Below are 26,679 nucleotides of genomic sequence, written 5' to 3'. Positions count from 1 at the left end.
GAGCTGTGGTGCAGGTCGCAGACATGGCTCGCATCCTGCATGGCTGTGGCTGTGGTGTAGGCTGGCAGCTACAGCTCCGATTAGACCCCTAGCCTGGGAACCTCCATATGCCCCAAGTGCGGCCCTAAAAAGACAAAAAAATAACATAAAATAAAATAAATGGCTGTTGAATGAATAAATCATTTTACCTTTCATAGAACTGAGACCCAAAGTAACTTATTTAAGGTCATCTGGCCAGTAGGAGGCAAAATTAGGATCCAAACACGGGTCAGCCCGTCTTTTTAAGCCTTCCAGGCTGGATCTTTTCAAGCAGGGAAAGATACATGAGCCAAACACATACTACATACAGTTAAACTGGTATTATAACTGTTTACATAGTTTTCTCTCTGTTGAATATTTGTAGAATTTGCACTAAAGCTAGAACAAATGAAACGGTTTAAAAACTGTATCTCTGTCTTACATAAATACTATAAAAATTTTTCTATAAGGGAACATGATATTTGATACAAAATGGAATACATTTATTGTTTCAATTATGTAATGGAAAAATGATAAGAATACTAGAGAAAAAGTTCCCACTGTGGTGCAGTGGGTTAAGGATCCGGTGTTTCTGTGAGCTGTGGTGTGGGTCACAGATGTGGCTGGGATCCAGCAATGCTGTGGCTGTGGTGTAGGCTGGCAGCTGCAACTCTGATTCAACCCCTAGCTTGGGAACTGGGTACAGCCCTATAAAGTCAAAAAAAAAAAAAAAAAAAAAAAAAAAAAAAAATCTGACTGTAGCAGCTTGGGTCGCTGTGGAGGCACAGGTTTGATCCCTTGCCCTGGCATTGCTGCAGCTGCAATGTAAGTCACAGCTACAGCTCAGATTTAATCCCTGGCCTGGGAACTTCCACATGCTGCAGGTGCAGCCATAAAAAGACAAAAAAAAAAAAAAAAAAAAAAAAAAAGAACAGATTACTAGAAAAAAAAAAATGCCAACATATAAACAAATATTGGGTTGCCTCAGGATGACATTGATGATCATGGGTGATTTTCATAAAATGATAAACAGTTTTCTGAGCTTCACTGATGCTGTACAGTTACTATGTATTACTCTGGGAATTAGCCAATGGCTTTACAGTCCTTGAAAATGTTTAGATTCAAAGGAAGAAGAAAACCAAAGAGCTGAGTCTACAATGATAAGACCCCTGACCTGGTGAGGAGCTTTCTAATGTACCTGGAATATGTACCTCAAGATCCACCCAGGAGAGTTTAAAGGGATTAGAGATGGCCCTCTAAAGACAAATGTCCTGGAGTCACCATGGAGGGGCACGCACACAGCCACCTTCAAGGCCTCCGGACTAGCCTTAGTATGTATCCACATAACCAATTCTGATGACCCAGGCTCCAAAGAGAAGGATCTGAGCTAAATGCAGAACCACAGGGGAATACAATGAGGGAGGAGGAGTGACTGTCCACAGTCCCTGGGTAAGAGGCTCAGGCTGAACTACCCCCCTTCTGAGTTGCTATTGTAAGAGTGTAAAGGGTGAGAGTTCCCATCGTGGCACAGGAGAAATGAATCCCATTAATATTCAGGAGGATGCCGGTTCAATCACTAGCCTCAATCAGAGGGTTAAGGATCCTGAGTTGCTGTGGCTGTAGTGTAGGCCGGCAGCTGCAGCTCCAATTCAACCCCTAGCCTGGAGTTTTTCATATGCAGTGGGTGCAGTCCTAAAAAAACAAAAAAACAAAAACCGAAAAAAAAAAAAAAAAAAAAAGAGTGCAAAGGGCCAAGTGGACCTGTAAGTAATGCAGGCAAGTTGGGGGGGGGGGGGTACAGTGACAGGGAATCAGGAGGTTAGGGCTCAGATCCCAGGTAGGGGCCATGTGATGCTAAGCAAGTGACTTATCCCTACATGTACCTCATTTTCACCCTAAGTTGTGGCAGGGGGCCTCTAAGGTGGACCTCCACGATCCTTGCCTCCCGGTATATTCTCACCCTTATGTTGACCCCTTCCTTCGAGTGTGGGCTGGACCTAGACACCTGCTTCTAGTAAGTAATGGGATGTCACTTCCAAGATTAGGTTAAAAAGGGACTGTGGACCTGTCTTGGGCATTCTCTTTCTGTGTCACTCTCTCCTTGCTCTGAAGAAAGCTAGTCGCCAGCTGCAAGCTGCCCTATGAAGAGGTTTATACGGCAAGGAACTAAGAGAGGCTTCAGCCAACAATTGCATGGTACCAGCCTTCAAACCACATGAGTGACCTTGGAAACAGATCTTACCCAAAATAAGCCTTCAAATGAGACCTCAGCCTCAGCCTTGATGGAAACCTTACAAGGCCTTGTGGCAGAGGATTCAACTATACCACACCTGGATTCCTATTCCATAGAAGTGGTGAAACAATAAATGCTTATTGATTTAAGCTACTATGATTTGGGACAATTTATTTGCAGCAAATAAGACAACTAATACATTTATAAAAGGGGGCAATAATTGGACCAAATCCTGGGATGGATACTAAGTTTAAATGAGAAAATGTTGATATATGTACCTGGCAAATGCTTAGCACACAGATAAGAGAAGGATGGTGATGTCAGGGGCCCAAGGGTATCTAAGAATCACCAGGCCCCTTCCTCACAGTGTGGGTGTGGAATTAGCCTGCCGCCTGGGACACAAGGGAATGATAGGGAGGCTCACTGTCCACGCTCTTGCCTGGATAAGTCTTTTTTTTTTTTTTTGGCCACGCCTGCAGCATGCTCAAGTTCCCAGGTCAGGGATCGAACGTGTGCCACAGCAGTGACAACACCAGATCCTTAACTGGTGAGCCACCAAGGAACTCCCTGGCTGAGTCTTAAATGCCAAGTACATCTCCATCTTTTAGGACCTAACACAGATTTTTGGCTCATTATTTAAGTCCCCGAGTCTTGTTCACCTTCCTAAATAGACTGTCAGCAACTGAGAGCAAGAGAAGGACAGTGGGTGGAAGGAGCGAAAGGGACTCGGGCTGAAGATCAGGGTCTGAGTCCTGGACTAAATCCATGGCTCTGCTGTGGACTCACTGGTAACCCTGACTCAACTCTTTGGGCCTCGCTTTCTCATCTGGAAACTAGGATGCTATAACTGATGTAAGGATGAAGGGGTCTGAAAATGGTGAGCCAGGCTTTCCAACACTGTCTGGCCCAGTATGCATGCACAGCAGGTGCTCAATAAATCTTCATTAAAGCAAGAAAATATCAAAATTCAGGATGTCAGTGTCACTACACTTTAGAAACAAATTAAAGCTTTGAGGCAGAGTCCTTGCAAATTTTCTTAAATATAACAGGTTTTCTAAAAGAGCAGAATGTCTTTGTTCTCAGAACCAGTCTGGCTTATTCATATTAAATGTTGTCAAATGTAGGTTCACATGAGAAATGTCACCCCAATTCATACAGAACAAAGTGTTCTAAGAAACCTGTATGCAGAACCTTCAAACCTCTACAGGCAAATGAAGAACCACATTTCTCTCCACTGGCAACTTCTACATCATCAAAAACAAATGATGGCTTTTCAAAAGCAGACACATTGGAGATTGGTTTCGCAGCTCCCTGGAATAACACTAGTTCAGAATTCTGTGTTTCTCCCCATTTAATCCACCAGTGAGAAAACATCCCCTAAGAGTCTACTATTACTTAGTCGTTATGCCGGGACACTCGGTAACTAGCTACAGTCATAGACAATGGAGGCACAGAGAACAGAAAAAAGGGAATTCCCACCCACCTCGGGGCTCCATTTGTTCATTACTCACTGGGTTATTCCAGACTTTTACTGATCAGCACTGGATCAGGTGGCATGAAGTCAAATCCACCTACACTAAGCCTGTTGACAGTCTCTCTTCTCTTACACAATTTCTGTGAACTGTCTTCCCCACTCCTGCCCCAGTCATTCCCATCTGTGTCTGAGAGAAAAGAGGCAATCCATTCCCAACCTTAACTCCCAGAGGTATCCAGGCCCTAGAACCACCCTTCCCACCTCTCTGGGTTCTGCTCTATTCCATCTCATCTGCATCTTTTCCAACATCTCTCTGTCATCAACAGGCCCAGCCCAGACCACATGGCCCTGCTTCCTCCTTCCTAAACTATTTGTTATTCCCCAGGACTGCAGCCTCACTGTCCGTTTGGCCCTGTCTTCTCATCCCTCTTCCTTCAACCATCTGTTAAATTCCATCTTTGCTGAATTTCTGCCTCTGGCCTCCTCTACCTTCCCTGTTCTCCTTTTTTTGCAGAGCTGAGGGAACAGGTGTTAATATCAGGGTAATTAATTAATCATGAGCCTAACATTTGTCTAAGAACTCATTTTTATGTAATTATGTTTCTTCATCTCAGGAGTAACTTTAGACTGAAAATGAGCATTTAATGAAAATTGAAAATGACAAATGCTAGACACACTGCTTTTATAGAGCGTGCATTTTATTCTTAAAGGTCTTGTTTTTCAAATCTAGGGCTACAGCTAAATTTTCAAGTAATTTGAAAGGTTCATGTTCTACGTGCTCTTGAAGCCAATTTAGAGAATGAGTCTTAATGGAAGGAAAATCACGGTCTCTACAGTTTTAAAGACAACTCACCCTATCTTTCTGAGCTTGATGAGTAAGTTCCTCTTTTTGCTATTTTCTTGACCATTATTTTTTGAGCATTGTCATTTTTATGGTAACCCAAAAGCTGTCTCCTGCTACAAACTATGCAAGATTCTGTGAACTATCCATAATTGGACAAGAAGCAACAATTTGCTGAATTTCTTGGTAATTGTTCTTTGCCAGCTGACAAGAATTTCACCAAGGCAGGCCAACAATATAGACAGCTTTTCTAACAAGACAGCTGGGGACAGAAAATTCACCATTAAACCACAGATGAGATGAATGGGTTTGAGTTGTAATTTGCTATCAGTTTACTTGGGCAGATGCCAGTATTTCCACTATCCAAGCAAAACTAGCACTCTACAATTGTTCCATTTTTCTGGAAGGAAAAGAACATTAATTTTATCTGCAACATTCTTGAAAATTTCAGGATCAATAGAGCAAAGTCGCCTGAATGATATTTTTGAAACGTGAGTTTTCCAGGTTCCCTGAATATTTGTTAGGCACGGACATGGGTCCACAGGAAGAGGAAATAGCAATTCATCAGTTCCATGGATGCAAACAGTGATAGCCCCAAATGAGCTGTTCTGCTGCCTGCAAGCTCCATGAGGAATGAGTAGGAGAAACCCATCATAGCTTGAAAGATTTCATATAAGGCACAGGCCAAGAAATTACACTATAAACTTAGAAAAAAGCATAGAAAAGTATTTTGAAGATCTTTTAGTCCAATGAGGCTTAAGGGAAAGACTAGGGGTGAGGAAGTACAGACCAGAATCTCACAAGAAGGGGGAATTTAAAACTATACATGCCATCTTCTTCTAGGAAGATGAAATCAATGGCGCTTTCCCCTGTTCCCTCCACTAGGTACAACTAAAACCCCTGAACATTATATGTATAAAACAAATATAAGACTTCAATAAATTGAGAAGAGAAGGCAGACTAATTAGGAAACTTGGCCCCCAAAGAATGACAAAGTGGCGAGTTCCATGGATTTTCTTTTTGCCTCCTAAGTCCCCAAACCAGAGTTAATGAAGCCAGAAATGCCAAGGAGTAAAGACAAAAGAGAGAGAGAAAAGGAGAAAAGAAAGCCAGAGAGAGAGAGAGAGAGAGAGAGAGAGAGAGAGAGAAAGAAAGAAAGAAAGAAAGAAAGAAAGAAAGAAAGAAAGAAAGAAAGAAAGAAAGAAAGAAAAGAAAAGAAAAGAAAAGAAAAGAAAAGAAAAGAAAAGAAAAGAAAAGAAAAGAAAAGAAAAGAAAAGAAGGGAGGGACAGAAAAGAAAAAAAAAAAAAAAAAAAGACTGCTTTCTTTAGCCAGAGGACATGAAAAGGGATAGCCTAGTATGACAGAGAACTTACATAATAACTGTTCTACTCCAGTCAACACCACAGAAAAAAAATGACAGCCCTACCCCAACCAGCAAGAAGTTAATGAAGAGTCTAGACTTAACAACCTCAGGAGGCAACAACAAAGCACTCCAATCTCTCTCTGCATCAGAGTGGTGTCAGAGGAGGTTGAGTGGAGAGTCAGAACTTTCCTACCCCTACTGGACTCTAAAGAACAACCAACCCCCTTGGTGGTGTCAGTGGAGACCACAGAAAAGGGCTGGACTTCTACTTCCACAAGCAGTAAGGAGGAGTCTCTCTCTCTCTCTCTCTCCCTGATGGGACAGCACTGGGGAGTTCAAATGGAAAGTCAGGGAACTCATCTCTGCTCAGCAGTAACAAACACTTGTTCATGATGTCAGAAGTGTCCACATGGACAGTCATAAGGTGCCTCTTTCTAGTCACAGTGATATCACTGAAGGCACAGTAAGGAGCAGTATCAAGGTGACCTAGCAGTAACAAGGAGGTCTTCCTTTCCTGGAGAGTCAGTGATGGGCTACATGCAGATCCTAGACTCCCATGTCCACTTGGAAATAAAAAGAAGGTGTCTCCTATACCGACTAAACCAGTATTAGAGGAGAACTGCTAAAATAAGAGGTTTAAATAAGATTCAGAGTCTTAAAAAAATCCCCTAATTTTCCAGGTTTCAGTAGAAAATTATTAGCCATACCAAAAACTAGAAAAATCTCAAAATGAATGAGAAAAGACAATCAACTTATGCCAACGCCATGATAACCAGAATGTTAAAATTATTTGACAAGAGTTTTAAAGCAGTCATAAAAATGCTTCAGTGAGAAATTACCAGGAAGTCTTCTACGAAGAAAGAGAAGTTGTAAAAATGAAATGGAGATTTTAGAACTAAAAAACAAAATAACTGAAACAAAAGCCCCTGCTGTGGCTCAGTGGGTTAAGAATTTGACTGCAGCAGCTAAGGTTGCTGCAGAGGCACAACTCTGATCCCTGGCCCAGGGCAGTGTGTTAAAGGATCTGGCATTGCTGCAGCTGCAACCTGCAGCTTGGATTCCCTGGCCTGGGTGTGGCCATTAAAAAAATAACAATAATTGAAACAAAAAATTAAATGTTTGGGTCCACCAGCAGAAATGGAGGGAATGGAGGAAAAAGATTCAGTGAACCTGAAGACAGAACAATAGAACTTACCCAATTTGAACAAAAAAGAAAATAGAAAAAAATGAACAAAGCCTCAAGGCATGTGGGACTATAATGAAAGAGTTCACATTCATGTCACTAGAAGAGAAAAGAGAGTAGAACGGAAAAGTATTTGAAGAAATAATGGCTTACACGTTTTCAGACTTGGAACAGCAATGTAAGCCTTCATATTCAAGAAGCTGAGTAAACCCTCAAGCAAGATAAACCTAAAGAAATCCGCTCCAAAACACATTGTAATCAAACTTCTGAAAACTAAAGACAAAGAAAACATCTTGAAAACAGCCAAAGAGAAACAATGTCTTACCTACAGTGAGAAAATAATTTCAAAAATATCAGGTTTCTGATCAAAAACCACAGAGGCAGAGTTCCCGTCGTGGCGCAGTGGTTAACGAACCATGAGGTTGCGGGTTCGGTTCCTGCCCTTGCTCAGTGGGTTAATGATCCAGCGTTGCTGTGAGCTGTGGTGTAGGTTGCAGACATGGCTCGGATCCCGAGTTGCTGTGGCTCTGGTGTAGGCGGGTGGCTACAGCTCCGATTCAACCCCTAGCCTGGGAACCTCCATATGCCGAGGCAGAGGCCCAAGAAATAGCAAAAAAGACAAAGCAAAAACAAAAACAAAAAGAAACAAACAAACAAACAAAAAAACCCACAGAGGCCAGAAAGAAGAGGTAGGTTTTTCAAGTGCTAAAAGAAAAGAGCCGTCAACCTAGAATTGTATACCCAATGCAGTTATCTTTCAAGAATAAAGGGGAAATCAAGGCATTCTCAGATGAAGAAAAACTGAGAAGTTGTCATGAGCAAGTGTGCCCTAAAAGAATAGCTAATGGAGGAGTTCCTGTTGTGGCGCAGTGGTTAACGAATCCGACTAGGAACCATGAGGTGGCGGGTTCGATCCCTCACCTTGCTCAGTGGGTTAAGGATCTGGCATTGCCATGAGCTGTGGTGTAGGTTGCAGACGTGGCTCAGATCCCGTGTTGCTGTGGCTGTGGCTGTGCCATAGGCTGGTGGCCACAGCTCCGATTAGACCCCTCGCCTGGAAACCTCCATATGTTGAGGGAGCGGCCCTAGAAAAGACAAAAAAAAAAAAAAAAGAATAGCTAATGGAAGTTCTCTAGGCAGAAAGAAAATGACAAAAGAGGTAATCTCAAAACATCAGGAATGAAGAAAGAACAAAGAAAAAAAGCAAATACAGGGGTAAATACAAGAGACTTTTTCTTGAGTTTTCTGAATATATTACAAGGCGGGGCGAAGAGTAAAGGCATGTAAAGCAAGGTTTCTACACTTCAAACTGATAAAACAACCTTACCAGCAGACTGTGACACATTATATATGTAATGTAATACCTAATGCAACAACAAAAAAGGAATATAATGATAAATACTCTAGATAAATCTATACGGAACTTTAAAAACAGTTCAAGTGATTCACAGAAAGGCAGGAAGAAAAAACAGAGAAACAAATGAACAAAAACAGAAGAAACCAGAAAGTAAATAAAGTGGAAGAATTATGGCTTAACATACCAATAATTACATTAAATGTAAATTATCTAAATACACCAAAGTTTGACAGAATATATTTTTTAAAAACCAGCATAAACCAAATATATTCTGTTTAAACAGAATTGATTTCAAACATAATGATACAGGTCAATTGAAAGTAAAAGGATGAAAGAAGATATACCAAGCAAAAGTCAAAAAAAGGGAAGAGAGGCTATATTAATAAAGATAAAGCAGACTAAGAGGAGTGGTTATATTATCCATATGTTTCATGCATACTTCAAAGTAAAATGTACTTCATATATATTTCATATACTTCAAAGTAAAACATTATAAAGTAGAAATCAGAGCAAAGAAAATCACGAGGGACAGAGAGAGACATTATGTAATGATCAAAAGGTAAATCACCAAGAAGACATTGCAATCCTAAATGTATTTACAGTTCCAAACAGCGGAACTGTAAAACACATAAAGCAAGAACTGGTAAAAATGAAAGGGGAATGGAAAAATCCATAATTACAGTTGAAGACTTCAGTAACTTCCTGAAACAACTCATAGTATAGATAGGAAATAGATTTCAACATCATCCAACAGCATCTAACTCACATTTATACAACACTACACCCAACAACAGCAGAATACACATTTTATTCTTAAGACACCAAGACAAATCAAATCTTGGGTCCTAAAACAAACCTCAGGAATTAAAATCTGTCATATGAGAAATATATTTGAATTTTGTCCCCATTTTTGGCACAAAGCTCTCCAAAATCATTAGAACTTCCTGACTGAAGTTTCTTTGAGCAACCCAACCCAACCCAACCTTATGCTAATGAGTTGATTTAGGGTGGGGGTTCCTAGTCAGCCTCAGGATGGGGCTGGTCATCAGAAAGATCAAGTGGTTAGAGGGCTAGGACTTTCAGTCACACCCACCAAATTGCTGGAAAAACATTTTTTGTTTGTTTTTTTAGGGCCACACCATGGCATATGGAAGTTCCCAGCCTAGGTGTGCAGTCGATGCTATGGCTGCCAGCCTACGCCACAGCTACAGCAACTTGGGATCTGAGCTGCATCTGCTACCTACACTGCAGCTAATGGCAACACTGGATCTTTAACCCACTGAGCAAGGACAGGGAATGAACCCGCATCCTCATAGATACTAGTCGGGTTCGTTACCACTGTGCCACCACAGGAATTCCTATAAAAACTCATAAGCCTCTGGGATGGTAACATGCAGGAAGTTCTACTGAGGGCCCTTCTGGACCTCATCCTATGTACTTCTTGATCTGTATCCTTTGATTTCCTTTAGAATAAATCAGTCATCTAGAAAGTAGACTGTTTTCCTGAATTATGTGAACTTCCTGAATCCCCTCTAGCAAGTTAATCAAGGAGGGGCTGTGGAAACCTCTGACTTACAGCCAGTTGATCAGAAGCACTGGTAACAACTAGACTTAAATGATTGGCATAAAAAGTAGGGGGAGAAGGAAAGTCTTGTAGCACTAAGCCTTTAACCTGTGGGACCTAACACTGTCTCAATGTGGAAAGCATGGAAAGCAGGCAGGCTCTAAGAAGCAAAGACTGGTCGCTGGAGGACAGCCAGCAAAGAAATGAGGACCGACTCCTACAAGCATGAAGGAATGATATGCAGCCAACACTTAGAATGAGGGAGGAAGCGGATTTTCCCCAAAGCATCCAGTAAGCAACACAGCTCTGCCAAAACACTGACTCCAGGCAAAGGACCCAGTTATTCTCACCCGAATTTCTGATCTACTGAAACTGTGAGATAACAAATTTGTGTTGTTTTAAGATGCTAAGTTTGTGGTAATTCGTTGTGATTGCAGTAGAACAGCAATATAGGAGACTTGACTAGGATAAAAACAGCTATAAAAGACATTCATGAGACAACTGGGAAATTCACATGTGGACTGGATATTAAGTAACATGGAATTACTATTAATTTTATTAGCTGTCGAATGGTATTGCGGTAATGCAGGAGGACATCTTAAACCTTCGGACATAAATGCCAACTTACTTAGGGACAAATGGCCACCATGTCCACACTATGAAGCAGATATGGCAAAATGTAAACAACTGTTGAATCTAGGTGAAAGGCAAGTGAATGTTCACTGCACTATTTTTTCAACTGTTCTGAATGATGGGGAAAAAATGTTATAATGAAACTTTAGAGAAACAAATGTTGAGTTAAAGAAGTTAGGCACAAAAGAACACACACTATCTGAGTCCATTTATGTAACTATAAAAAACACATGTAGGTGGGAAAACTGGACTGAAAATAAGGCAGTGATAATCGTAAATGTCAGTCTGAGTGGTTCCTGATGGCAGCGGTAATGGGGAGAGATGGAGCTGTGATTACAAAAGGGCACACAGAGAGCTTCTGGGCACCACAAGGTTATATTTCTTTTTTTCTTTTTCTTTGGCCTTTTTAGGGCCCTACACGCAGCATATAGAGGTTCCCAGGCTAAAGGTCTAATCAGAGCTACAGCTATCAGCCTAAGCCACAGCCACAGCAATGCCAGATCCAGATCCAAGCCATGTCTGCAACCTACACCACAGCTCACAGCAATGCTAGATCCTTAACCCACTGAGCGATGCCAGGGATTGAACCCGCAACCTCATAGTTCCTAGTTGGCTTTGTTTCTGCTGCACCAGGACGGGAACTCTAAGGTTTTATTTCTTCAGCCAGGTGGTGGCTATACATTCCAATAATGTATTAAGCTTTCCATACATGTTTTATGCTCCAGCCTATTCATAATCTAATATTTCACAATGAAGGAAGTTTTAAAAATAATCTTGAACTTGCAGAAACATTGCCTATTTTTAAAAAATTTGTTTTTATTATTCACTTATGCTTTACCTTATGTCAGAAAGAACTGATGGGAGGCCTGCATTTTGATTCCTACCTAATAGGGTTTGGGAACACGATCATTCTTAAGATCTTTCTTCTGAACAGAAAAACAAAACCACAGACCCACTGCATCAGAAACACTGGGGGTGGGGCCCAGAAATCTGTGTTTAATAAGCCCTCTTGGTGATTCTGATACTCACTACTGTTCAAGAACCACTGGTATAGGTACACACATCCATAATCTTCATTATTTTCATGGAGTAACAACTTTGTCTTCAATACCTTTTGGATATTGCTTCCCAACATGCTCAGAGCACCTTGTGTCATACACCCACAGGCACCTGCTCTGTCAAAGGGTCTACTGGTGGAGTTCCTATTGTGGCTCAGTGGTAATGAACCTGACCAATATCCATGAGGATGCAGGTTTGATCCCTGGCCTCACTCAGGGGGTTAAGGATCCAGCGTTGCTGTGAGCTATGGTGTAGGATGCAGATGTGGCTTGGATCCCACATTACTGTGGCCATGGTGTAGGCCAACAGCTGCAGCTCTGATTTGACCCCTAGCCTGGGAACTTCCATATGCCACAGATGTGCCCCTAAAAAGACAAAAGAAAAAAAAAAAGCTTCTACTGGCTATTGTGCAGAACTGATCCTGAGACCTGATTCAGCCAGGGGAGAGAAGTTTCGCATGCTTATTTTCTAAAGTATTTGACTAGTGATCTAATCTCTTCAATAACCATAAGAAGTTGAAGCTCAGAAGGGCACGAGACCATGCCCACCACGTGTGAATGGCAAGACCTATGACCAAAATCCAAGCCTCAGGGATGAGCATCCAAGATCCCATCTTCTAGAAGCACTTAACAAGCACTAATTTGGGAAATTCTATTCCCATTAGCCAGAGTGTGCACCCCTGATAGGGCTCATGACCACCAGTGAGAACTGTGGGTAAAACAAACTACTTCTTTGAAAAGCCTTGGAGTTCCCGTCGTGGCACAGTGGTTAACGAATCCAACTAGGAACCATGAGGTTGCGGGTTCGGTCCCTGGCCTTGCTCAGTGGGTTAAGGATCCAGCGTTGCTGTGGCTCTGGCGTAGGCCGGTGGCTACAGCTCCGATTCGACCCTTAGCCTGCGAATCTCCATAGGCCGAGGGAACGGCCCAAGAAATAGCAAAAAAAAAAAAAAAGAAAAGAAAAAGAAAAAAGAAAAAAAAAAGAAAAGCCACATTTACTAAGCTGTCCCAAGAGAACTCCGCCTTTAGTTGGGGCTGAAAAGTCCAAGAACATTATTCTGACTGCGACAACAAAAGACTAACCTCTATGCTTTAGGCTGGTAAATACTGAGCTTGCACAGCTGTGAATGAGGCCAGCTGTGCGTGTGCTAGGTATTCACTATGAGACATAGTTTCTTTCTTTTTTTTTTTTTGTCTTTTTGCTATTTCTTTTGGCCGCTCCCGCGGCATATGGAGGTTCCCAGGCTAGGGGTTGAATCGGAGCTGTAGCCACCGGCCTACGCCAGAGCCACAGCAACGCGGGATCCGAGCCGTGTCTGCAACCTACACCACAGCTCACGGCAACGCCGGATCGTTAACCCACTGAGCAAGGGCAGGGACCGAACCCGCAACCTCATGGTTCCTAGTCGGATTCGTTAACCACTGCGCCACGACGGGAACTCCTGAGACATAGTTTCTGATCATAAAGTTCTGACTAAAGTTTTGAACCTTATGCACCAGCACCAGTCTTCCCTTAAATGAAAGCACCAGAGATAAGCTGCCAATATATTTCAGCTAAAACAAAGGTAGAGCCTCCTCCCTCCCAACTAAAGGGAAAACCTCCAAAAAAAGGTTAATTTTCTGATTCTGAAGGAAAGCAAGTAATTTAGAGCCAGAGACCTATCAGACAAACTGCTTCATCTCTGTAAGGACTTGAAAGAGGACTCGGAGAGTCAAACACTTCGAGGGCCTGGGACATGTTGTCAAGGCAACCACAGCTCTGAGCTCTCACAATGGAAATCTTCCTGACCATGTTTTTAGGCATTCACTTGCCCGGAATTCTTTTTGTTTTAAGCTATTCTTTAAATTCTTTTAAAAGAAAAAGTGTTAAAAATGAATCTTTCCATTATCCTGGCACCCTCATCATTTCTTGGAATTTAATCCTTCCTACCATATGCCTATCTTCTATGTAAATAAAATTCCAAGGAAATAAGGGCCTTGAAGCAACAATAATTTTCACTTTGTAATCATACAAATCACGCTGTCTTGGAAAAGAAACTTGTGCGGGTATGGTCCAAAGAGCTTGCATGTTTTGGATGAAAAGAGGGTACTGTTTCCAAACCATGATAATGACATGAGAGTAGCAAACAAAAAGGTTAACAAAGACCAGCAGAAGAACAGGCTAACAAACCTACGGTATAAAGAGACAATGACAAGACAACCAGGGAAATCTACAAAATGACTGGTATTCCACGATTTTATCATTAATTGTTTTAGGTATGATAATGGAATTGTGAAGAAGGCAGGAAGGCAGGCAGGCAAGAAGGGTAGGGGAGGAAAGAGTGAGACTTCATCTTCTAGCCATACATACTGAACTCTACAGATGAGGTTTTGTGATGTCCGGGGCTTGATGCAAAATAATTCAGAGCAGAGGGGTATAGAGCAAGTAAGGTTGGTCATGTAATAGCAACTGATGAAGCCGGGTGAGGAGTATTTGGGAGTTCCCTATACCATTCTCAATTTTCTAGTTTAAATTGAAAATTTTCCCAAAAAAAAAAAAAGAAAAAGAAAAAAAAAAAGAGGCAGGAGAGTCAAGATGAGAGGAAAAGACAAGTAGGTGAATCAAGGAAAATGGATGTGAGACAACAAGGGAATGGAAAGAGAACAGTGAGAGGGCAGAAAGATGCAGGGAAAGAGAGATAAATGGAAGTAGAGATCTGTGTACATGGTGGAGGTGCTACAAACACCTCAGTAGCCCCCAAACGTTATGTAGATTGATGGGTAAGATGTGGAAAAGCTCAACATCACAAAAGCCTGTCCAGATAAAAATTTTAACAGAGCACAGTTCAGATGTGCCTCATCCACTGCTCTAAGATAACCACACTCCCCATCCCTCTAGCCCACACAGCCTTCGAGGAACAGGCCAGGGCCATTTTGAGTTTGTTTAGGTGGACGACTGTCTTGGGGGCAGTAATTCCCTGTGTTTGCCTGGCCCCACAGGGACTGATGGGCAAGTCATCAGTATTATTACTGGGCATCAGAAGATGAATGTAGGGAGTTTTTTTTGGTTTTTTTTTTTTGTCTTTTTGTCTTTTGTTGTTGTTGTTGTTGCTATTTCTTGGGCCGCTCCCGCGGCATATGGAGGTTCCCAGGCTAGGGGTTGAATCGGAGCTGCAGCCACCGGCCTACGCCAGAGCCACAGCAACGCGGGATCCGAGCCGCGTCTGCAACCTACACCACAGCTCACGGCAACACCGGATCGTTAACCCACTGAGCAAGGGCAGGGACCGAACCCGCAACCTCATGGTTCCTAGTCAGATTCGTTAACCACTGCGCCACGACGGGAACTCCGGGAGTTCTCTTGTGATGCAGCACATTAGGAACCTGGCCTTGTCACTGCAGTGGCTCGGGTAGCTGCTGTGGCATCAGTTTGATCCCTAGCCCAGGAAACTCTGCACGTCTCAGATGCAGCCAAAAAAAAAAAAAAAAAAAAAAAAAAAGAAGGAAAAAAGACTAATGTAAAAACATGAGAAGGAAATCAAACACAGGAAATAAAAATCTAATGAGAATGAGTGCATATAAAAACTCCTAAGATTGCCACAATGAAGAAATTCAACCAAGTGGCAACTCTTGACGACTCTAGTAAAGGAGAGAAGTTAATCCAAGTATCATTTTTCCCTGGCCTGGAATATATTTCCATTCTGTCCTGCTTTGAGTTTACACTGGAGTATGAGTGTTTGGGGACTGCTCAGTATGCACCATAAACAACAAATGAAGCCCTGCTTTGGCAGATTCCACAGGCATTGCTTTGAATCCTATCTGGTTTGGACTTTTTTTTCCTTCATACACTTGGCTGGTTTTGAATGGAACTCCTAGGGACTGTTCCCAAACAATTAACCAAATGATTCTTGGTATAAACCAGGCTCCAGTGTCTACTCCAACCAAGATTCATAGCCAAGGTCTGGTCTAGAACCAGCTTAGGCACCAGAGCACTGGTGAGGGGGCAGAGGTCAAAGTCAGAGACACGCCTGCCCCAGTGGACCATTCCACACAACTCCAAAGCTGTGTCACTGTCACAAGGAACTCACAGGGCCATCCCCTAGGACCAGTGCATGATCGCCAAGGCCATAACCTGAACCCATGAGAATAGAATGCAGGTCACAACCTCTCCAGAAAGGCTACCAATTAATTCCACAAAGTAAGTGCTCAACAAAATATACATCTTTTCTCTCTCATTGCACAGTTTGGAATTTTATCTCCTCTTTACTCTTCCCTTAGTAGATGTTCAGCTATTCAAATTCCACTTTCATTTTCTTACTTTCCATCTCAAGATTACACTAGCTGTTTGGGGAATAATATCTGCAAAAGTGAAACACCGTGCTGAGTTAAAAGACATCATTTGATTATCATTCTGGCTCACCAGAAATGCTTTAATTCCAGAAATGCATCTTCTTTTTTTTTTTTTTTTAAACTCAGAGAAATTAAGCCTTTTATGTAAGAAAGATGAGAATGCCGATCCAGAGCTGGATCGTTCCTACAGGGATTCCCATCCCGGTAAAGGCAGGAAGAATGAGGCCGTGCCCCAGGTTTTCAAGTTCGCTTTCTCCATCTGGGGGAGGAAGAGAACATTTCTGAGTCATCTTATTTTTAAAATATTTTATTAATTCTCAGCTAGCCATCTGCTTAATTATCCAGTTATTATGAGATTTTAGTAATGTTATTTGCAAAGGACACAGATTTTCCTCATCAATTAAATAAACTATTCCTCTACTTCTTCACTTTGCCACTCTGTATGACCTAACAGATTATAAAGGTTTTATCAAAAAGCACTGGTAGATTTATGGGCAAGAGAGCCCAAGAATACATATATAAACTTGTTTCTGTAACTCCCATTAAAATGAATATAAAGATGGGGGTTGAGGGGTCTGCACCAATACCAGGAACAACAGAGGTGCCACTGACATGCAGAAACATCAAGGAATTTTGGCAGATGGGACCAGGTTGAAGCAAAATACCATAAGACAAACAGCACCCCCCTCTCTTAAGGACTGACTGGGTTCTTGAGAAGCAGGGCTCTGGAACCCCCTTATTTGAAAGGGCAAGTCCAGAGAGGACAGTTGGCTATGGAGCAGGTGGAAAGCCCATAAACCCCATACCTCTGGCTGTGGTGGCTCAGGTGGCAGTCATGGTCTAGGGTATCTGTGACGCCACACCTCACACCTGGGTAAAGATCAGACCAAAGAGAAAGATGCACCAGGAGCAGTAGGTTCCCCAAACCCCAAAAGAAATAAGTGAGGCAGAAACCATGACAGAGCTTCCACTCTGCTGCCCTCAGGTTGATGGATCTCTTAAGTGATACACTAGTCTATCTCACTCAGGAAAAACAGGGGAAAAAATGTATAAGGTTCCATGAAAAGATTCTGAAACAAACAAGAACATGCATTCCAAACTTGTAAAAAGATTCATTATAAGAAGCAAAAGCAATTTTTCAAGACCTAAATTCTCAGGAAAATTTCTGAATATGTATGTTCTGTGAAATGAGATAAGATAGCAAAATAATTAAAAAAAGAAAAAAAGCACCTGGCCAAGAGGCTTAAAAAAGAAAATGGAAACTGAATGAGATGAAAAAAACCAAAAATTAACCTAAAACATCATAGCAAAATCACTATCTGCATTAGAAAACATATGAAGCAGCCCTGATTCAATAGAAACCGAATCAGTGATGTGGAAAGCAAACGCGAGAAATTCTCCCAAAAGAGAGAGAAGAACAAAGGGACCAAAATCAGGAGAGAGATGGTGAAAACAATGGAGGATGGTGAACAGAGCCCACTTGGGGAATCTGTGAGAAAGAGAGCCCAGAGAAGTGCCAGGAGGAAAGACCTGGGCTGCAACCAAAAGTGGTCATCGAGCACCAGGCAAAATTAAAGTGAAAGGATGGACACTGAGCTACACTCCGATGAAAATTTTAAATGGCAAAGGTACTGACAGAAGGAAGCTAACAAGCATGAAAATGAGGGTAGAAAGATCACTCTATTACAAAGAGATGATCTGGGCTGCCCTTAGGCTTCTCCATCAGAGGCCAGTGGGTCAGGTGGTGATGGTTCCATAAATCTACATATGTGATTAAATTGCACAGAACTAACTACTGGTACACACACACACACACACACACACACACACACACAGTGTATGCATATAAATAATATATGCATATTAAATATGCATATAATACATGCACAGTGTGTGCATATAAAAACTGGTGAAATCCGAGTAGGATGTGTACTCTAGTTAATGGTAATGTTCAGTGTTAACTTCCTACCTTTGATGTTATATTGTAGTTATACGAAATGTAATCATCAATGGGGGAAGGTGGGTGAAGGGTCCATAGTGCAACTTCCTGCAACTCTGTCGGTTTTTGGGTTTTTTTTGTATTTTTAGGGCCACATCTGAGGCATATGGAGGTTCCCAGGCTAGGGAGTTGAATCGGAGCTACAGCTGCTGGCCCACACCACAGCCACAGCAACGTGGGATCTAGGCCACCTCTGTGACCTACAGCACAGCTCACGGCAATGCCGGATCCTTAACCCACTGAGAGGCCAGGGATCGAACCCTCATCCTCATGGATATTAGTCAGGTTTGTTAACCATGGAGCCACGATAGGAACTCCTGTAGTTGTTTGTTTTTTAAGATAGCAGATCAAGGATCAAGGTCTACTAAAGATATCTGAAAGAAAAAAGACTTCAATACCCTCAATAAATTGCTGGTCATAGGTGAAAGCAACGAAAACCATTCTGCGTTATGAAAATAACATGTAACGTTAGAAGATTTAAAGCAAGGACTAAAAAAAAAAATCTAGGAGTTCCCGTAGTGGCACAGTGGTTAACGAATCCGACTAGGAACCATGAGGTTGCGGGTTCGGTCCCTGCCCTTGCTCAGTGGGTTAACGATCCGGCGTTGCCGTGAGCTGTGGTGTAGGTTGCAGACGCGGCTCGGATCCCGCGTTGCTGTGGCTCTGGCGTAGGCCAGTGGCTACAGCTCTGATTCGACCCCTAGCCTGGGAACCTCTGTATGCTGCGGGAGCGGCCCAAGAAATGGCAAAAAGACAAAAAAAAAAAAAAAAAAAAAAAAATCTAAAATTTTCTTCACAAATCTAAATTCTAAAAATGGACAATCAAGCTCTAAGAGGTCTGCTGAACACTGAAACTAGTTAAGGATCACTCAGTTTAGGTAACCATTGTGAATATTGACTTTAAAACCAAAAGCAAAGATCTATGTTTAAGAAATGACATCTGACCAGAAAAAATATAAGAAGAAGAAATTAGACCTAAAATCTCAGAATATTCCCAAAAAACTTCTAAAAAATAGATTTAGAAAGTGGAAAATGATACCATTGTGGCCCAGCAGTAATGAACCTGACTAGTATTCATGAGGATGCGGGTTTGATCCCAGGCCTTGATCAGTGGGTTGAGGATCTGGTGTTGCCATGAGCTGCGGTGTAGGTCGCAGACACAGCTTGGATTTGGCATTGATGTGGCTGTGGCGTAGGCTGGCAGCTACAGCTCCCATTTGACCCTAGCCTGGGAACTTTAAGGCAGGTACAGCCTTAAAAAGAGAAAGAAAAAAAAAAGTGGAAAATGTAACTTCTAGCTAGTCTCCTTATCTTACATGGGAAGCAAAAATACATACTGTTTTATTTTTATGTTACTACTAAACACATAGTTTTAAAAAACCGTTAAAGCTACCTTTTAGCAGAATAAAAAAAGAACTGATATACTAGTTATAAAAGTAAATACAAATACCTTACACTTCGCTGTTAAAGACAAAGATTCTAGCTTAGCTAAAAGGTTTCCCCCATATGCTTTGTCTATCTTTTAATTTTTTAAATTAACTGTATCTACAAATGATGCACCTAAAGAATTCAACACATTGCCGTGAGCTGTGGTGTAGGCCACAGACGCGGCTCGGATCCTGCATTGCTGTGGCTCTGGCGTAGGCCGGCGGCTACAGCTCTGATTCGACCCCTAGCCTGGGAATCCATATGCCATGGGAGCAGCCCTAGAAAAGGCAAAAAAACAAAAAGACAAAAAAAAAAAAAAAAAAGAGAGAATTCAACAAATAAAGGATAAAAATACATCAGGGAAATAGAAACACAAGACAGTAGGGATAGCACTGTTAATACCAGAAAATAAGAGGAAACCTCTTTTGCCAGGTATTAAATCCAATTATAAAGCAATTATAATTAAAAATAGTACAGTAATGACATAGAAATGTATCAAATGAACAGAAATCGAACTTGGTGTGTAACAGCATAAAAGAAGATGGTTATAATAAAGGTAGCTTTTTAAATCAATGAGGAAATGACTAAAAATAAAAAACAGAAACGATTATTTAGAAAAAGTAGGAATTCCTTATCTTATATACTAAAATAATTCTGATTGAGTTAAATGCAAAAATTAAACAAGATTAGAGAGAAAATATAAATGTACTTATCTATCTCAAAGTACATATCTGTGTGCTAGCAACAATCCCACTACAAACAAAATGCAAGGCAAACAACGAACTAAGGGAAACTATTTGTAACAAAATGAAAATCATTATGAAAAGGACAAACATCCCCTTCCAATATGTGCAAAAGACATGATCAGATCGTACATATTCACACATCCCCAATTCAAACATTCATTAACTGCATGAAAAAAACTTGATCACTAATAATAAGGATTACAGATGAAAACAACTATATAATAACTTGAGAGTGTAAATTTGTAGAACCTTTATGAAGGATAATTTGGCAATAGCAAAGTAATACAGACAAATTGCACCTTTAAGTATCTTTAAATTCAAGTACCATAAGCTCTAAACTTGTTCATGGCTTTTTGAGAATTCATATTAAGGAAATATAATGTGTTCTAAAATTTCTGCTCCAAGCATTGGGGGCAGGGGTGAGCACGACAGTCATAAACTGGCCAGTGGAGCAGCCCAGTCCTGACACTCGGGTGACCAGCAATTAAATGACGTCAATAAAAGTACCCACGTTTTAGAGGTTTTAGAGATCTGAAGAGGGAATTATGGGTACTTGGCCCGTGGGAATTGCTCAGTAACTATTAGCAATAGCAGAAGTAGTGATATTAATCTACAACCCTTCAGACCCATTATCTGAAATGCTGGCAGTCAAATTGTGCTTTGGAATTAAGGCCCATGGGGATATTAAAAGTTAATAGTCTATTTATCCAACTAGATCTAGGCCGGTACTTGGTAATCAGTAATCAATTATATTACTATTCTTAGAGTAAAATACATGAGTATTCATTCTAAGTGAGATAAACATCAGTTCAGGGCAGAATTTGCAGTCAAATGAGTTGTGAAAAAAACTTTCCTTTTTTAGAGCTTTCTGGACTTCAGATTTTTTAAGGAGGGATTGAGAACATGTATTTTACAACAGAGAAACACTAAAATCTACCTAAATGTATCATAGTAAGGAATAAGTTACATAAATGATGATGTCTTCATAAGATGAAAACATATACACCTACAAAAAGCAACTTTTTCAAAGAGTATTTAATAAAATGAAATAGTCATTAACAGCAGGTTAAAAAAAGCAAGATGAAAAATGTGCATTATGAATTAAACTTTGCAAAAGTAAATTACATACATCTTTATAATGTCAGAGTAAAAGACTACAAGGAACTGTAACCAAGGACATTAAATTAACCACAATGACATATGGACTTCATGCTTTTCTGCATTTCCTAATCTCCTATGGTAATCAAGAAAATAAACCATTCATTTTTTGAACTATTTATGGTTCCTATGCAGGACTAGGCTAGTTCTAATCCTAGAGGGTTAACAAGCCCATCTCTGCCCTCTAGGACTCTACCGTTGCACCTCTGGAGAGCTGGGGCATTACTCAATTCTCTCCTCGCTAGAATGCATTTCATTCTCTATCAGCCACTCCCCACAGGCACCTCAGGACAACCTGACCCAGGTACCAGGACTTTTTCACACCTCCATCAAACCACACCTTGGTGACCTTGCAAGGTAGTGGTAAAAATGGCATCAATACTGCAATAAGAACTTGATTCAGCCCCTAACCTTATCTAAAGAAGAGAAAGAAAGGAAGGAAGAGAGAGAGAGAGGGAGGGGAGTTGGGGGAGGGAAGGAAGGAAGGAAGAGAAGAAAAAGCAGGAACCGTTGAACTGTGTCTGACTTCTGCCCTTTTTGACTGTATTCTTAAAATCTCAATCATTTAAGAAATTGTGTGGGGGAGGGGGGAGAAGGAGATCTCATTTGGATTTGTTCCAGGTGCTTCCTTATGAGTAAAAGGATGTGAAATTGAACTTGACCAGCCCAGCAATGAAAAGCATCTTGAGGAGTAAATAGGATGCTAAGAGGGGTCACGACATTGGAAGGGCCCTTGGTGGAAAGAACAAGCAGGGCTTCACCTTACCTAATACTACTCATCAGTGTCTAAGGGTGGTCTTTGGCCAGAGCTCGGAAGGGCTCAGCCATATTTAGTGTGTTCCTAACCCAAGTGGTCTTCACTGAACGCCTCCCAGCTCTGGAATTCTCCAGGGGTTTAATACACAGTTTGAGAGCATTTTATGCCAAAAGGCTGTTTCTTATGAGCCTCGATTCTGATTTTGGAATAAAAGATAGCTAAATGATCCATCAACCTACAGCTAACCACCCAAAGGAACCACATGGATTGATATTTAAACACTTTTACATAGATACCAACAGTCTATTTAAACTAATGGAGTTCCCATTGTGGCTCAGGGGTTAACAAATCTGAGTAGGAACATGAGGTTGTGTGTTCGATCCCTGGCCTTTCTCAGTGGATTAAGGATCTGGCGTTGCCGTGAGCTGTGGTGTAGGCTGCAGATGTGGCTTAGATCTGGCGTTGCTATGGCTGTGGTGTAGGCCGGCGGCTACAGCTCCGATTAGACCCCTCGCCTGGGAACCTCCATATGCCACAGGTGCGGCCCTGGAGAAGACAAAATAAATAAATAAATAAATAAACTACTGCTGAAAACAGGAGAAATCCTTGTACAAAGCTTTTGCTACACATAAATCACAGCCAACTGTGAAGTTAAATAAGAAGTTAACTCTCTTAGCTTAATCCCTCAGAAAATTACTTGTGTGCAGGCAAATTATCCACTGGGGATACTTTTTTATTTGTGGAGTGCTAATATCTCCCTTCTGCTTGGGCCGCCCTCCTTGTCCTCCTCCCAACCCAAAGAGGAGTCAGATGTTGTAAGGCCACCCCCCTCCCACCCGACCTCCATGCCAATCAGTCAGGACCCTGGTTAAAACAAAAACCTTCAGGGAAAAGGTGACTCACCCTATCCCAGCTAAAACACAGACCTAGTCGATCAAGCTGCTTCCTCATGTGTCTGATATTACTGTAAAACAAAGGAAAGAGAGTTTGGATTTTAGACACAGGAAAAGCCATAAACAAACTACACTTTCAGAATGTGAATGGGAGACTGGAAAAGTCTAGATTATTCCAAAGGGATTTAAGTGTTGTTTTGCCCTGGCAAGAAAATTTAATCACTAAGAATCAATGAAAATATCTGCATAGTAGGAGACACCTATTCTTGGGTCCCTTACAGAATCCACTAGAAACTTCAACAGTCTTTGGCCCCGAGGACTGGGACTTTCCCTGCCCATTGAGAAAGGCAATCCGTTTGATTTGTGCACTCCTAGTCCATCTGCATGTCTGTATTCTGTACAAATTTAAGCCAAGCATTCACAAACTGAAAAGCAACTGAAAAGAAAAACCTTAACGTACAAATTGCAGAAATCCAAAGGAAATCATACAGTGCTTTGTCCATCAAAACCTAAAACTCTCCATCAATTGGAAAAGAGGAAGAGAAGTGAATTAATTGGCTTTTATATAATATGAAATGAGAAAAATTTTTTTCTTTTAGTTTTTGAAAATTTTTAACTTTTTAACCATTAAAAAAATTGAAATATAGCTAATTTACAACATTGTGTTAGTTTCAGGTGTATAGCAAAGTGATTCAGTTACACACATTTTTTTTTCAGGTTCTTTCCCACTATAGGTTATTATAAGATATTGAATGTAGTTCCCTGGGCTATACAGGGTGTCCTTATTGTTTATTTATTTATTATTTCATTATTATTTATAATAATTTATATATAATTTTATTATTATTATTTTATATATAGTAGCATATCTATGTTAATTTATCTCTTCTCCACCCTAGGCCCAGCCCGCTCCCCTGCCACCATCCCCGATGGTAACCATAAATTTGTTTTCTATGCCTGTGAGTCTGTTTCTGTTTTGTAAATAAGTTCATTTGTGTCATATTTTAGATTCCGCACATCAGTGATATCATAAGATATGTATCTTTCTTGGACTTACCTCACTTAATATGACAATATTTAGGTCCTCTTTTTTTCTATTTAGATAAAAAGGATTAATTCATTTCTACTGTGTTCTCTTTCAGGTCAAGCAGACTGAAAATATGAAAAAACCATGAAATTCGACAGGTGATCTCTGCTTAGCTAACAACAGCTTATTCTACTTCCAGGCCTTCTGTTAAGCATTGTTCAGAAAAATGCTTGCTATAGACTGTATCCGTCCTCCTCAAATCCCCCTGTTAAAACCTAATCTCCCCCATGCTGGTAGTTTGAGATGGCACCTATGGGGGGGTAATTGGCTTAGTGCCTTTACTTGCTCCTTCCACCAAGTCAAGACACTGAGGGGAGACGGTTGTCTGTGAACGAAGAAGCGGGTCCTCGTCAGACACCAAATCTGCAGGTGCCCTGATCTTGGGCTTTCCAGCCTCAACAACTGTGAGAGATAAAACTCTGCTGGTTATAAGCCACCCAGACTATATTTTTGTTACAGCAGCTAACTAAGACAGTAATCTTTAATCTTAGTTATTCTTATCTAAGAAACAACGAAGAGGGTTTGGAGAGTCATTTGTGTGTTCATTTTGATGCTTTGTTATTTATAAAGTAATTCTTCCTTATGAGTATTTGCAATTGGAAGGAAAAAGGAGGAGGAAAGGATGACATTTATTAAATTTCTACAGGTCTCATCTTCTTGACCATAGTTTGAGCCATATCCAAATTCTAAATTGTAATTTTTTCGGCAAATTTTGTTAATTTTTCAACTTCATCATCCCAAAACAAGAGGAACTTAGATATTCACCGAGGAAACATATGGCCAGTCTATTCTGGGTGTGGCTTTCTCCGAGGGGAACAGACCCCCCCCCCCCCCCCCCGCCCCCCCCAAGTCCCACCTATGCCTCAGGCTTCCATGTATCTTCGGAGCAGCAGTGCCCTGCCCTCTCTCTCCTGATAAAGCCTTGCGGACCTTATACCAGAATGCAGCCAAACGTTCTGGGCTCACACTCAGCCCTTTCACAAAGCCCTTCCTCACCCACCCCTCAGAGGTATAAAGGGCAGGCAGTTCTACTCTCTCCTCAGTGTCTTTCACCTCCCTTTGCTTTATCTTGCCCAAGGATACATTGTAAAAAGAAATATCTACTGCACCTTCCGCATCTCTTTTTTCTTCCTAATCCCTAGTTTCTACTTTTCCAATTAAGGTTAACTGCAGATGAAAGGGATTGATGGAAAAAGGAGGAAGTGATAATTCAAATAAAACGGGTCAGATATGGCATAAAGTTGACGTAAGCTAGGCCAGGGTTTGGCAAATTCCATGGACCAAATTTGGTCCTGGCTGATTTTGTAAATAAAGTTTTATTGGAATAGCCACATCCATTTGTTTATATATTGTTCATGGTTGCTGTCATGATACAGTGGCAGAATTGAGTAGTTGTGACAGACCATATGGCTCACAGAGCTGAGAACATTAACCATCTGGCTCTTTACAGAAAGAATTTGTCTGCTCCTTCACTAGAGCATAGCCATGAAGAAGACAGCCCCTGAATCGGGCCACATAGGTACAGATCCTGCCTTTCCTTCTTGTTAGCTAATCACCTTGAATAAATTACTCAACCTCTCTGTGCCTCAGTTTATTTATCTGTAAAAGAGGGAATAACTATAGTTATTAAAGTCTGCATAAAAAAGGCAAACACCAATACAGGCAATCCTGTTTGTTGCTGGGAAGACTGCAGAGCTTTGCACGCTTTGCTTTCTATATCCAGGCACAGGTTAAGAAATTGTTTAAGGGTTCTGTATGCAAATGTTTGTGAACACATACCTTTGCGTCCAACTTTCCGGATGTAGATTCCTCTCAATTGCAGCATTTTCGGCAGGCAAACCAAAGGCATCCCATCCCATGGGATTGATGACCTGGCACCCAGAAAAAAAAACATCAGCCATGGCAGATTGCTAAAGTGTTTATCAGTCTTCTCTTCTGGGCAATGAGCACGCATTCTATCCCTTCCTGGATGATTTCAAACTATGCTTGCGAAAGCCAGCTGGCTACCTACAACGTAAGCACAGGAGAGAATTTAGAAGGTGCCAAGAGCAGTTATCTCTGAGTAGGTGTTTTCGTGACTACTTTGTACTTTCTTCTTGTCTGTATTGTCTGTAATGAACCCGAACTGTTTTTTGTTCTGAAATTTTAAAAAAGTTTCTTTCAATTTCAGAAATAGGCCTATATAAAAATGTACAAAGGCATTCAGAGTGCTCACCCCATGTTAGTATTTTGCAGTTAAGAAGCTGTGGTGTCCTATAGGGTAGCTAGCCACTAGCCGCCTGTGGTTATAGAAATTTAAACTTAAATTCATTATATTAAATCAAAAAAAAAATTTTTTTTTGGCTGCACCTGTGGCACATGGAAGTTCCCAGGCCTATAGGACTGAATCTGAGCTGCAGCAGCAGCCTATGCCACAGCTGTGGAAATGCTGGATCCTTAACCCACTATGCCATAGTGGGAACTCTAAAATTAAATTGACCTCTTCAGTCACGCTAGTCACCTTTCAAGGATACAATAAGCCAATCTGAATCACTTCCTATGAGACATTTCCATTTCC

The 26,679-nt window shown here is 41.1% G+C and overlaps 1 protein-coding gene across 1 annotated transcript in view; it reads right to left on the bottom strand.

Annotated features, from left to right (window-relative positions):
- Window positions 1-26,679, bottom strand: part of LARS2 (leucyl-tRNA synthetase 2, mitochondrial) — a 167,550-nt gene that overhangs the window by 109,075 nt on the left and 31,796 nt on the right. The window contains exons 4-5 of the mRNA XM_021068636.1: window positions 25,902-25,993; window positions 23,046-23,106 (exon numbers count right to left, since the gene is read on the bottom strand). Of these exons, the coding sequence (XP_020924295.1) occupies window positions 23,046-23,106; window positions 25,902-25,993 (153 nt within the window). The remainder of the gene's footprint in view (window positions 1-23,045; window positions 23,107-25,901; window positions 25,994-26,679) is intronic.

This window comes from Sus scrofa, chromosome 13 (assembly GCF_000003025.6).
Source record: "Sus scrofa isolate TJ Tabasco breed Duroc chromosome 13, Sscrofa11.1, whole genome shotgun sequence".
Taxonomy (NCBI): Eukaryota; Metazoa; Chordata; class Mammalia; order Artiodactyla; family Suidae; genus Sus; species Sus scrofa.
Note: the sequence above shows the minus strand (reverse complement) of the source record. Positions and strands in the feature narration are given on the sequence as shown.